This window comes from Papilio xuthus, unplaced genomic scaffold (assembly GCF_000836235.2).
Source record: "Papilio xuthus unplaced genomic scaffold, Pxut_1.1 DF826159.1, whole genome shotgun sequence".
NCBI lineage: Eukaryota > Metazoa > Arthropoda > Insecta > Lepidoptera > Papilionidae > Papilio > Papilio xuthus.
The window spans coordinates 912,427-926,738 of NW_013532490.1; the positions used below are offsets into that span (position 1 = coordinate 912,427).

General features: G+C 38.2%; 1 protein-coding gene across 7 annotated transcripts in view; it reads left to right on the top strand.

Moving 5' to 3' along the window:
- Positions 1-14,312, top strand: part of Wnk (Wnk kinase) — a 37,372-nt gene that overhangs the window by 15,824 nt on the left and 7,236 nt on the right. For 6 of the 7 annotated variants that reach the window (XM_013319268.1, XM_013319273.1, XM_013319272.1 and 3 more), the window contains exons 7-19: positions 1,518-1,623; positions 1,699-1,801; positions 2,082-2,254; positions 2,655-2,765; positions 3,027-3,136; positions 3,433-3,590; positions 3,747-3,835; positions 4,060-4,203; positions 4,911-5,075; positions 11,096-11,134; positions 11,461-11,545; positions 11,637-11,737; positions 12,098-14,211. In XM_013319268.1, the coding sequence (XP_013174722.1) occupies positions 1,518-1,623; positions 1,699-1,801; positions 2,082-2,254; positions 2,655-2,765; positions 3,027-3,136; positions 3,433-3,590; positions 3,747-3,835; positions 4,060-4,203; positions 4,911-5,075; positions 11,096-11,134; positions 11,461-11,545; positions 11,637-11,737; positions 12,098-14,211 (3,498 nt within the window). The remainder of the gene's footprint in view (positions 1-1,517; positions 1,624-1,698; positions 1,802-2,081; positions 2,255-2,654; positions 2,766-3,026; positions 3,137-3,432; positions 3,591-3,746; positions 3,836-4,059; positions 4,204-4,910; positions 5,076-11,095; positions 11,135-11,460; positions 11,546-11,636; positions 11,738-12,097; positions 14,212-14,312) is intronic. The other variant, XM_013319271.1, reaches the window with a different exon arrangement.

The following is a 14,312-nucleotide window of genomic DNA, read 5'->3' on the forward strand; positions in this document are numbered from 1 at the left end:
AGGTTTCTCGCTCATAGAGGTTTCTCGCTCATAGAGGTTTCTCGCTTATTGAGGTTTCTCTTTCATAGAGGTTTCTCGCTCATTGAGGTTTCTCGCTCATAGACGTTTCTCGCTCATTGACGTTTCTCGCTCATTGAGGTTTCTCGCTTATTGAGGTTTCTCGCTCATAGAGGTTTCTCGCCTATAGAGGTTTCTCGCCTATAGAGGTTTCTCGCTCATAGAGGCTTCTCGCTCATCGAGGCTTCTCGCTTATAGAGATTTCTCGCTCCTAGAGGTTTCTCGCTCATTGAGGTTTCTCGCTTATCCAAGTACCTATACTATTCCTCACTACAACCAATAATGCTATGTTTTTGTTATGTCAAGTTCAATGAAACATAGTAATTGATAAGATATATCTTATCTTAATAATTTTTTATATAAATTATTGAAAAAATAATCTATGAATTATCAACTATCACCAGCTACTGTTTGTTTAACTTTTTACTAATATTATAAATGCGAATGTTTGGATGGATGGATATTTGAAGGTATCTCCATAACAGCTGAACAGATCCAGTTGAAATTTGACATAAATGTAGAACAGTTCCGCACGGAGTCCCGGGCTACAGCTAGTTCTATTATAAAATAGATATAAAAATTAAATAACATTTGTAAAAAGTTTAAAAGTCTTAAATATTTAGCTAGATAAAATGAGAATAGCTAAATATTCTAGCTAAATATTCTGAATATTTCAGATTTTTATAAACTCTAGTTGAAAGTTCTATGTAAGGTTTAAATGTGAATGTGCTCGTAAACGACCTTAATCTGAGAAAAATTACACGAGAAAAGTATAGATTAGATTATGTTTTAAAAAAACTTTTTTTACGGATGTTACTTATTGTAATATACAATTGAGTTGATATGATGTGCATTTCTCAGTATTCAATTCGCAATTTGCACCAATTTCTTGTAATTGAATCATTCTTGTTCCCATTTTACTTTATCATAATATAGTACTATTCAAACTTTATGGTGGCTAGAAATAGAGTACGAGAAGCTGGGTCGAACACAATTTTGTGAGCAGTACCGGCGTTACGGTAGGTCGTAGTAAGGCGACCGGTCAAAGCTCTGAACAGAAAGAAAGAGGCGTCATAATTCCCCCCCCCCCACATCCTTAAATTCATAGTAGAAATCTCACTGAGAACGCTGATAAAGCTGTCTAGAACGGGGTGTCAAGTGATTCGGGGGAGGTCACTGCGCAGACTGCTGAAAAATATTGTTTTCGTCCACCCCCTAACGGGTTAATCTCACAGTCGCATGTAAATGCGACAAAGACATGCTCGGCCAATCGCGCGGAGCTGCCGTAAAGTTTGAATGTTATTATACAATATTACTAAGCCTGTATTATGATTCATTGGATTTAGTGACAATCGAACTATACCGGTGGCTAATGTTAGTAATTGGCATATTGTTACAAGAAACAGACTTGTCAATAGATTTTTTTAATTTGTTTTTAATTAACTTAATGATGTGTTTAGGTTTGGTTTACGGTCCTATCTATGATAAACTGGATCTGGAGAAGGATAAACAGAAGCAGGATAAAGAAGATGAAGAGGAACCTATTGGTGTATCACCGTGTGGAAGGTATGTTTATATTTTTTATTAAAGTAAGTTTTCATTGATGTAAACTTTTTATATTTATTAATTGTTTTGTTTTAGGTTTTTCAAATACGACAAAGAGGTGGGCAGAGGTTCCTTCAAAACTGTATACCATGGATTGGATACACAGACTGGTGTTGCTGTGGCGTGGTGCGAATTGTTGGTATGTATCAACTTACTAATATTATAAATAAGGAGAGTCTCTATGTATAGACATTTGTTAGAAGGTATCTGCAGAACGGTTGCAAAAATCTCGATGAATTTTGGCATAGGTGTAGAATATAGTCTGGAAGAACACATAGCCTACAATTAAGTTTTTATTTTAATTCTGCACAGGTGCATTCGCGGGCGACAGTTAGTTGCTAATATAATATGAGTGGAATTTAAAAAATTACATTTCTTTTTTTGACTACAAATATTAAACATCAAATATGTATGTACAGGAGAAAAAGCTAAATAAAACGGAGCGTCTCCGTTTCCGTGAGGAGGCGGATATGCTGAAGAAGTTGCAGCATCCAAACATTGTGAGGTTCTACAACTACTGGGAGGGCACTGTCGCCAAGAAGAAGAACATCGTCCTCATCACAGAACTCATGCTCTCCGGTACACTTAAAGCGTAAGTTATCATTCGCCTTATGTAAGATGTCGCGGGAAAGAAGAAGGGAATTAAAAAATAAAACAATGGCCTTTGCGCTTATCAGACTGTAATCTATCTCTGATTCCAAATCTGTCCAGTCTTTCTGTACTCCTAGTACCGTTTGTGACAATCTCCTTCTCGTCGTCATCGTCAATTTCCATCAAAATTAGTATGAGATTTTTTGGTGTAATTTAAGCTCGTTAGGTGGCGCTGCATTAGTTTGAATACAAATTTTGACGATGACGATACGATCAGCACAAATATTCGTGTTAGGAGTTAAAAAATAAATCTATGCAAATTTTGGCATTAGTAAGATTTTTTTTTTATCTATTTCATTAAAATTTATCATTGTTATTATTTTTTGTTTGTTTGGTTACAGTTATCTGCGTAGATTTAAGAAGATAAATCCCAAAGTTCTGAAGTCTTGGTGTCGACAGATTCTGAAGGGTTTGAACTTCCTCCACTCTAGGACACCGCCTATTATTCATAGGTGAGAAAATGTAATACCTTAATGACGGTCATGTGTTTGTTTGACCTCAATTCATGCCCGGTCTACATTACACCAGTATAGAAGAACATTAACGCAGGCCTGGAATGTGGTGTTATGGTTCACTGGCGCCAGTTAGTTTATATATTAGTGGCCAGCCCTATAAAGAACGCTACTGTCCTACTGTACTGACATAATGTAAACGTAGCAATTATTTAGGTGTTTCTTTAAAATTAAATATCAAAATGTTATTTATTTGTTTAGAGATCTGAAGTGCGACAATATCTTCATAACGGGCACTACGGGCAGCGTCAAGATCGGCGACCTCGGACTTGCCACACTCAAGAACAGGAGCTTTGCCAAGTCCGTTATTGGTGAGTTACTACATTAGTAAACAGTTTTTTTTATTGGTTTTTGAGACCAAAATCTCTGTATAAAACGCCATCATGTAATCGGGGATTTTCATCTCAGAAACCCACGATTATTGTTTTAAATTTCTTTAGTACAATAGCATATAGGCTGATGTCAAGAAATGAAATATCAGTTTGTATAAAAAAAATTGCTGAGAATTGGAATTTTACGAAAAAATCTAGACGTAAAAATGTAGCACTAACTACGTTCGTGGCGCTTGCCAACATCTTGCGGTTGTTCATATGTTGTGTATGTGCAGGCACGCCGGAGTTCATGGCGCCGGAGATGTACGAGGAGCACTACGACGAGTCTGTGGACGTGTACGCGTTCGGGATGTGCATGCTGGAGATGGCCACCGGGGAGTATCCCTACAGCGAGTGCAGCGGACCCGCACAGATATACAAGAAGGTCGTCTCGGTACGTACAGCGTACACGTGCACGTGCACGTACACACGCACAAGTACGTCAGTTGTCAGCGTGGTTGACTATGGCCTATTCACCCGTGACTTTGGGTAGGCTCAGAGCCCCTCGGTGGGGACGTATAGTGAGCTGATAGTATTGTTTTGTTGTCAGGGTGTGAAACCGCAGAGTTTGGACAAAGTGAACATTCCTGAAGTGAAAGATATCATCGAGTCGTGTATAAAGCCGAACAAAACTGATAGGTAAGATAAATATAAAAAAAAAACTATTTGATACTAAATTCTTTACCTAATAAATTGATCTAATGTACTGATAAATATTTATTATCTAGATCTATATTTAGCAAAAAATATTTTTAGCACTTTTGTCATTTGTTATCTTATAAAAAGACGATAGAATGATATAAAAACAGTTAAATTTGCTTATTAAAAATATTATAATGACCAATTTTAAATCTTTGTGTCAGGCCCAAGGTAAAAGATCTGCTGAACCACGAGTTCTTCGGTGAAGACATCGGTCTGCGGCTGGAGATTGTCGGCCGCGACCTTGTCACCTCCTCCGACATCACCAAGATACAGTTCCGACTTAAGATCATTGATCCTAAGAAACGGTGAGCAATAGACATAGATGGAGCCACCTCTGCGTGACACTAGCGATACTAGCGACACAAGTGTCATAGAGAAGGCACTAAATATTTTAAATCTTACTAATATTGTAAATAAGAAACTTTAAATGTACGGACTGCTCTCACCACTTTAGAACAGTTAAACGAATTTATGTAAAACTAAGTGTCGCCCGCAACTCCGTTTGCGCGTAGTTAAAAAAACTTACTAACCTATGTGTTTTAACAGACATTTTTTACGGCTGTGCCAAATTTCAGCGAGATCCGATCAGATGTTCTGGAGATTTTCAACAAACATACATACATACCTCCGAACATTCGCGTTTATAATATTAGTAAGATTCGAATAGTTAAGTCTAGAATAAAGCCGGTTTTTCGTTGACCACCGATCGATTGATCCAATGGGAATATCGTTTGAATCCGTGGATCGATAGGCCAATGTAAGAACTAGATGAAAAGACGCTGCTACTCCGGGTTTTATTTCACGCATTTACAGTCAAGTTTTTTGTTCCAAATACAGTCAAATCCGGATAAGCGAGAGTCCAAAGGACCGCGACATTCCCCATTACACAGATTTCCCACCTGTGAATATTGTCTGTAAGGACTAGACAATAATTATTGCTTATAGAGGTTTCTCGTTATCCAGTTCTCGGTTATCCCGGTTCGACTATAGTTGTACCAATTATGTTGTGCAGATCCTACACGCACAAGGAGAACGAGGCGATCCAGTTCGAGTTTGATATGGAGCAGGACGATTGCGAGGAGGTGGCCAATGAGATGGCCAAAGCGGGCCTCATCATGGAGGAGGATGCTCGCATCGTCTACAAACTGCTCAAGTCACAGCTCATCTCGCTCAACCGGTTAGTATACAACACAAAATATATAGCGTTTTCATTGCCGAAACAATTGTATAAAAACATGTTGCAATTTTAACCATAATATGTTCTTGTATAGTTCCGTAAGTAATACTAATATGATAGCGAATCGAAGTCCAAATCAACCGTAATCCAAGCGTAGCGCGTCTTGTTCAAAATGACGTCATCAGTTTAGTTTGTTCTTTGAACCGTTTAATCCATAGACTTACCAACCGTTGTTTTCTGAGAAAAAAATATCTGTATAAAACATATCGTCCCTGTCATTATCTTTGATTAAACTGCAATATGTTAAAATTGGGATTTTAGTCTCAAAAACCTACCGTAAGAGAAACTGATTGTTATATAGGATTCTAGGATAAGTTATAAATGTAACGCTTAACATATATTTGTGTTAAGTTTCGTTCGACAATTATTAAACAAAACGAATACAAAACCTAACAATTTGGCTTATTTAGTAATTTTTTCTAATGAAATAAATATATAATTTGGAGCAGGATTGACCCCGGAAGTGGTCACATGTCAGGCCACGTGCTCTATGTCTAGGTATGAAGCAGTAATTATGCAAGCTCGCAGACAATGCTCGTACAAATGTGCAGATAGTGCCGATAGCTGCCAATTAATGTGCACAATGCGACCTTTCAATTGTCCGATGAGCTCTCTCTATGCACACGCACCGCATAACACTGTTCAATTACTAGTGATGTCTAACTTTTAAATATCGATATATTTTGTTCTATACTATTTTGCGTGAATATAAATTAAGCAGTATCTAATTATTCAAATCAATATATTAAAATTAGGTTGTTGACTTTTGTTTTTTTTCTGCTGTGTGATGGCGTATTTTAAAAGTTATTTTTAATTTAGAGATATTTATTTTTATTACTATACAGAAATTAATTCTATAAAATATTTTTTTAGTTTATTTTAAAATAACAAATATTTTTCATAAACTTTAAATAAATTATTTATTACGCATTGCATTTGAATCGACGTCCACTCAGTATAAAAATGATTTATGAATTTATAATAATAATATCGATAAGAATAATAAAAACATGTCACCTCCCTACGCTTGTCAGCGATAATGAAATCGCGTCGCGCCCTACTAGCGGAACAGTCGCCGACTACTACCATGTTAACGCCACGTGTCTTACTGCATTTATTTGACAACAGTTTTATTGTTCGCGTATCCAAAGTTTACATTAACAAAGTTGTGTAAAGTGATAAATATGTTATTTAACAGTGAATTGAAATTGTTTGGATTATATCATCTGTATGTTGAAGTAAGTTATAAAGTTTATTTCAAAATAATGTTTGAATTATGCGAATGTACAAATTAAATTATGCGTGGGTTTAAACGAAGGAGTTTACGAAAATATATCGTAAACATTCTCTTTGTAAATAGAGATAACATGTGTATGGTTTTAGGCGCGAAAAATGCAAAAATTCAAAATTAAGATGAACGATTTATGGATTAGAAAGTTTTAAAATTTTAAATTTATAAGATGAAGGTAACATTTTCTACGATTTAATTAATATCTCTTTATCTTTGATGAGTTAAATATACTTTCATTTACGTACATTATCGTAGTGATGTGGATAAAGTGAAAGATAAAACGTAATACATTTGTAAATATTTATGGGCTATTTTACTGGCATTCTGTAAAGAAAAAAACAATTATCGTCATTACTATTGAATAAAAAAGAAAAATTCAACTTTATTAACTTACGCGTTAATGAGAAAAAGGATGTTGATAGACTGACAACAAAGTGATCCTATAAGGGTTCTTTTCCTTTCAAGGTACAGAACCCTAAAACATTTAATGCTAGTCGAACGAAACACACACTGTTAAGACTTAAAATTATTTGCATATTATTAGTGTTACATGCGAGGTGTAAAAAAAATCAGGAAAATGAATAATTTGACGTTTATTTTGATTTTATTTTCCTTACACGCCTGTAATTTACAAAGGTCACTTTGGTTAAGATAATATCAGGCGTTTTTAATATTACCAGAGACAGGCGGATGTATAAACCTCGCCTCCACAACGCACATATTAAAATCATATTTGTATTAATGACTAGCTGTCGCCCGTGACGTGTTCTACCAGACTATGTTCTATATGTATGCCAAATTTCATCGAGATCCGTTCAGCCGTTCTGAAGATTTTTATTTATTTATTTATTTAAAAACTGCATAGCATCCTTACAGTATACAACCAATTTGACACTATACACACTTTACATAACAGTTTACACGATAACATATTTTATAATAACAGTAAATAACATATAACAATGATAAATAAAAAGAAAAAAAAATACATATAATACAGTGCAAGAATATATAAACGCGTAACTAAACATCAATATTCAAACGTCTTCCACACATCTGTACGCAGCCTCTGTGAATTTCGACTCGCTGCAACTAAATAAATCTATATCTCTAGATATGATATTGAGAAGCCGTATAGCCCGCACTATAGAAGCATTTTCCAATAACTTCGTCCTAGCGGTGGGCTCGAGAAACAATGGCGGGCGGCGGCGCACCTGAACCACGCAGTCAGGGACACGCAGCCGCAGCGCTACAAGCACGGCTGGCTGGCACACAAGATACATTCAAACATCCATCCATCCAACCATCGAAACATTCGCATTTATAATATTAATGTGATTTGATACAAATTCTCGGATCCACAGATGTCCTTATGTACATCTGTCTGTCTGACAATATTATAATTTCAAATATGTCACTTGCAATCACATTGTGGTGTCACTTCCAATTGTTTTAATTGACAAATACATATACAATACTAGCTGTCGCCCGCGACACCGTCGGTACGTAATTTTAAAAAACCTAGTAGCCTATGTGTTCTTCCAGTGTATGTTTTACATCTGTGACTAATTTCATCGAGATTCGTTTAGCCGTTCCGGAGATTGCTACAAACAAACATCCATCCATCCATATATCTAAACATTCGTATTCATAATAATAGTAAGATTATGTGTCTATTTCATTATAACATCTTACGACTTACTTATTATAAATGTTAAAGTTTGTAAGTAAAGATGTTTGTAACACGTAACTAGGTAGGTTTTAATTCTATACAGATGAAATCGTGAGCTACGCATAGTATTGTGATTTATACACGTCAAATTCGCTGCTTCATTGGCTATTAATTGCTGTGACGTCACAAAGTATAGTATTATAAAATGCTATAAAATGCACGCACACATCCTCCATTCTTGATAAGAAATCCGAATCGTTTGTACAGTTTTTCCTGTCATTTGTTATTGTAATTTTATAGAGTTATTTGTGATGTTTAAAAATTAATAGTGTTTTAATTAAATTTGAACTCAGTACTCAAGTGATTATTTTTTATTACCTACAGACTTCAAATACTTTGCCACTTTTACATTGTAATGTGACATCTTTGCTGTGTGAAAATAAAATACTTTCTCTCATAAGAAACCTTTCGCTGTCTTAATTGGATATGACCTTATTTATTGCGTGGTTTTAAGCCTTTCAAAAGTTAGGATTTTGACTGTTGCTTTTTTAAAATTTTATTGTAGTAAAAGTGATTTAAATCTTAATTAATAATAAAATAATAAAAAGTTTTTTTTTTATTACGTTTTGTCAATATGGGTACTCGTTTAATGTCATCGTGACAGGCTGCATATGACAGTTATAGTCGCGTAGAATTCGCGTGACAAAGGTCGTTCAGCTGTACAGCCACGCGTATAATTTGAATATAATTTTGGATTGTATCGTTCGGTCGGATTTAGTTTATGTCTGCTTTCGATCGATTTACAAGGTTTAGGTATATTGACCTATATATCATTTGAATTAAAATAATAAATCTTAGTAAGGTGAATGCAATATTATGAATATATATAAAATGTAACTATATATATATATATATATACATATATACATAGATATTATATCATATGTATATTACACCAAATCCTAATACAAGCCTAGAGCTTAGTTATATATATATATATATAATATCTCTTTAACCATTCCAACTAAGCTCTAGGCTTGTACTACGATATGGTGTACGACAATAGTCGAATGGCGGGATTCGAATCTCTGACCTCGTGGTCGGAAATCCGTACCCTTAACCATTAGGCTATTGACGCTTACATTTCACGATAACATGAAATTGATTCGAAATTTTACGACAGCGTGAATCATAAATTAATGCAAATTGGATGTATTTTATTTGCCAAAATAGATTTTATATTGAAACAGGTGGAGAAAGTTTATTTTTTAATTTTATAAACATACATTGCACGACAACCTCCTTGTAGGTTAATTAGGTCGTTGATCCGAAACCGTAATACATTGATATGAAAGTTGCTTTGCGATTTTGATTTTTATCGTGAACGTAAAAAAACTAGTTCTTTGTAATAATGTGGGACATGTAGTTTTTTAATGAAGCCCTATATAAGATTACATTTTCCGTACTTACGGCTCGATTGGCAAGCGGGTCGAATGGGCCACGCGTCCACTCACCTTTGTAACCGGTCTTATTGTACTAGGTCAGGTTTATTCCTTTTGAATGTTATGAGGAATTTCAATGGAATACAGCTCGCATCTCTGGGCCGGAGCTCCTAAATACCAGCTTCTTCCTTTCGACCGCGTGCAACGTCGTGCCACTCGAATCGTCAACGACCGGGATCTTACCAATCGGCTTGACACATTGGCTCTGCGAAGGGATGTCAGTTTCCTTTGCATTTTCTACCGGATTTACCACGGGGAGTGTTCCGAAGAATTGTTTGGAACCATACCTGCCGCTGGGTTCCGTCATCGTACGAGTCGACAGAGCGCCAAATTCCATCCTTTCCATCTCGATGGCTGGCATTCCACAAGGACGAGATTTTCTCGTAACTTTTTACCTCGCACAGCCGCGTTGTGGAACACCCTGTCCTCAGCGGTATTTCCAAACAGTTACGACTTAGGGGCCTTCAAGAAAAGAGCGTACACTTTCCTTAAAGGCCGGCAACGCATCTGCGGTTCGTCTGGCGTTGCGGATGTCCATGGGCGTCGGATCAAATAATACTAGGCGATTCGTTGCTCGTTTGCCCCCTTCTCCTATAAAAAAAAATTAAATTTCTAACAATAGTCGATTGTAGAATTTTACACTCTTGTAGGCTGTATACGTCTCTTAAAACTTTATGGATAGAGCGTTTCTACATTTAGATAGGTTCAACCGTGCCCGTGGCCCCGTCCCGATGCGTTGGAGGAACAGAGGGGTTTAGTGGGTATGCCTCCGCTATAGAGGAGAATCCCACATAACTGCCGCGTCCCCCCCGGGACGCAGAGTACGCATAAAGCATTCCTCTCTGAAAAAAAAAGGTTCAACTGTGCTAGAAAAGAAACCTACCTTAAAGTGTCATATTTCACTAAAATCATTTTTTTGTCTGTCTGTCCGTCTGTCTGCAAGTTCGCGAATCTCTAGGTGTTATTGTAAAATTAACATAGTTGACACGTTGTCATGGATACAGTGACTTGGATAGCACAACCTCTACTTCAGGTTACAGTGATTCAGATTCGCGTGACTCGACCTCTGATCTAAACGATTTCATTGTGTAATTACATACCCTATTAATAGCGGTTTCTAATTTCGAAGGTTAAACAGACTGCATTATAATTAAAATTTAGATGTTTTTAATTTCGTTTAATAGATATAACCATCTCGTTCATTTTCTTTGTAATAACAGAGATGGCAATAGTGTTTGTATAAATGTTTCTTAAGTGAAAAGCCGCGATAAAAGTGAGTCGTCGACGTTATTTTAGATTTTAGTAGACTTCTTTTGTTTACTTATAGCTTAGAGGTATATTAAACTTTTTATTATTAATGTTTGTCGTGACGCAAATCGATGTAGGTATTGACTTCTTATATTAAAAAAAAACAATTATATATGTCACCGCAGTCTAACCCACAAGTTTAATATTGTAAGATTTGTAATTTTTATTTTTTATATTGTTTTTCTAGATGTTCGTGCCCGGTGTCGCCAGGTCGAATTACGATATTGTACGTTAATGGTGCAAAATGTTAACTGTAGTTATCTTATGGTTATAAGAATCGGTTTAGTAGCTTTTATTTAACTATTGGGCATAAATCTTCCCCTTCGTAATGTAGATGGTAGATTGTTTACCTTGCCTCCTAACTGGAATATTACAAACCCTTAATTCTTCGCTAAAATTAACGTATTAAATAATATTCTTTGTACCCCGCAAATCTTCTAAACGTTACTTCCTTATTCTGTTTTTTAGGGTGTTTTAAATGGTAAATAATAAAGTTTTTGTTTTGTTGTGCTTTTTTTGCCTTTATTTAATTTAAGAATGTTTTTGTTCCAGAGAGAGGAGCGAGAAGAAAGCGCAGATGTTGTTCAACCAGGAGCTGATCAACGAGCAGAACAGACAACAATTGCTGTTAGAACAGGTATATGAACAACTTTATTATCAACGTAATAAAGACCATATTTGAATACTTTGCTATGTATAAGTGGCTATAATTAAAATGTATCTTTCAGGTAAAGATGTTCCATAACCAACAGCAAGCCAGTCCTGTGGACCAAGTGAAAGCCGGACTTCTGAACGGAGTGGGATCGCAGCCAACTTTAGCCGCCGTACAGTACGTGATTACAATAGTATTAATAAATAAATACATATTTCAATTATCATCATCATCATCATCATCAGCTCATTATACGTCCCCACCGAGTGGCTCGGAGCCTACCCTAACTTCAGGGTGATTAGGCTATAGTCAACCACACATATCTTTGAATAACTTCTCAGATATGTGCAGGTTGCATCACGATGTTTCCTTCACCGTCGGATAAATGTACATATGTAAATCGGAAATGGAAAAACACATTGGTACATGGCGGGATTCGAACCCAGGACCTACAGATTGCAAGTCAAGTGCTTGACCACTGAGCCACTGACGCTCTACTACAATTATATATTGGGTAAATAAGCGTGTATGTTACAGGCTAGATCAACAATCGCAGTTCCTTCAGACTCAACAACAACTCTTACAGCAACAATATCAACAAATGAGTAACGAAGAAACGGCGATGAAGATCCTGCAACACAACCTGATCCAGGCACGCATATCTCCCTCGCTCACATCCCTCGAGCAGAACATCAAGCAGCAGCAGGCGCTCATGGAGCACAATCTGCTCAACCAGCAGATGCTGGACCAGAACGTGCCCGCCCAGCTCATGGAGCAGCAGGCCCAGCTCGAGCCTGTCTCCAGCCAGCAGCAGCTGCACCAGAACAACATACTCAACACGCAGTTCGGCCTCAACGAAATCACCAACCAGAACCAGGCACTACAGCAGCACATCATACAGCAGCAGCAGAACATCATGCGGCACCAGGCGGCAGTCATACATCAAAAGCAGATGGAGGAGCAGCTCACTGCGCAGGAAACCGCCATCGCAGGCCCGCAGCCGAATCTCGTCACCGGTCAGGTTCTCGATCCGTCCTTGCAAAATCTGCAAAATATACTCGCGCAGATCATTCAGAGGCCTGACACGCTGCAATCCAGGAAGGAGTCGGAATCCGAGCAGCAGCAGGCGATGCAGCAGCAGCAGCAGGCCCAGCAGACGCCCGCCCTCAGTCAGCAGCCCACCACCGAGAGCGTCGATGTGCCCGTGCAGCCAGCCCAGCAGGAGCAGGAAGCCCTGCAGCAGACCATGAACTTGCTGGGATCTCAAATGCAACAAGCTACTCAAAACCTCGCTTACCAACAGAATCAGCAGCATTTCATACAACCTAATATACTGTCGGCCGCAGTCGACCCCGCCATTTTAGCTCAGCAGCAACAGGTGGCGCACGCGCAGCAACAGATGGTACAAGCTCAGCAACAGTTGAACATGCAGAAACAAATGCTGGCGCAGCAACAACTAGTCTTCCAACAGCATATGCTTAGTCAGCAACAGTTGCACCTCCCCGGGCAGACACTCTCTCCACAACACTTTAGAAATACGTTGTTCCAGCAGCAGCAATACCTCGCGCAGCAGGAGCGTCAGTTGCAAACGCAACAAAATATCATCGATCAGCAGAATTTGGCGCTGTTGGCGCAAAAGCAACAGCTAATGGGACAACAACAGCAAAAAGTCGAAGAGATGTTGCGAGCGCAACGCCCGGTGTATCAACGGCAGGGGTCCGAACAAAGTCAAATAAGCACAGCTGACATGCACGACCAGCAGCAACCACTTGTGCAGGATCAGTATCAGCAGAAGCCACCGTTACAACCGCAGATGTCCGTCGATCAAATGCAGCAGTATCAAAATCAGTACATCGATATGCAAATGCAGAAAAAAGAGGACCATTACATTCCTCAAATGCATCCTCTTCAAGGACAATCCCTCCCTCATAACATACTGGCTCAGAATTTCAGTGCAGTTCAGCAGAGCGAAAGACAGATATCTAGTCATGAAGGCACTCCGGTGCAGAATTATTCTGTCAACCCTCTGCAGATGTACCAACAGCAGAGCCAGTCCGTTCAGACGATGCAAAACGTTTCCTATCAAACGGAGCCAACTATACCGTCCTCGGTGGCGGCGTCTGTACAACAAAATGTTTCTCATGTACAAGATTCCACTCAGATGCATATGCAGCCAATGCAACAAGCCTCTGTGCAACAACAAGTTCAACAATCAGTGCAACAAACGGTCCAACCCTCGGTCCAACAATCAGTGCAACAGCCAGTCCAACAATCTGTACAAACCACGATCCAAACATCTATGCAACCTTCTATGCAACAATCTGTTCAACCATCAGTCCAACAGAACGTTCAGCCATCTATCCAGCAGTCTGTTCAACAAACAGTTCAATCATCTGTGCAACAATCAGTCCAGCAGTCTAGTCAACTTTCTGCACAGACATCGGTTCAAAGCTCCGCTCAAATACAAGAATCGATACCGCATCAGTTGAGTATTTCCGAGCCATCGGATAACGGACACGTCAACGGTGGGCAAAAGGAACAATTTTTGACTCCCATGACGGAATTCCCATCTGGTTCCACTCACCCAGATGGCATCAAGCCTCCAGAGTTGAGTTCCGTGGAAGAGAAGTTAGGAGAGGCACAACAAGAAGGTTAGTCGAAATTGTATGATATTTGTATCTTAAGCAACGGCTGATTGAGAAGGATTGTAATACTCAATGTCTAACAACGTAACGTGACAAAAGAATTGCTT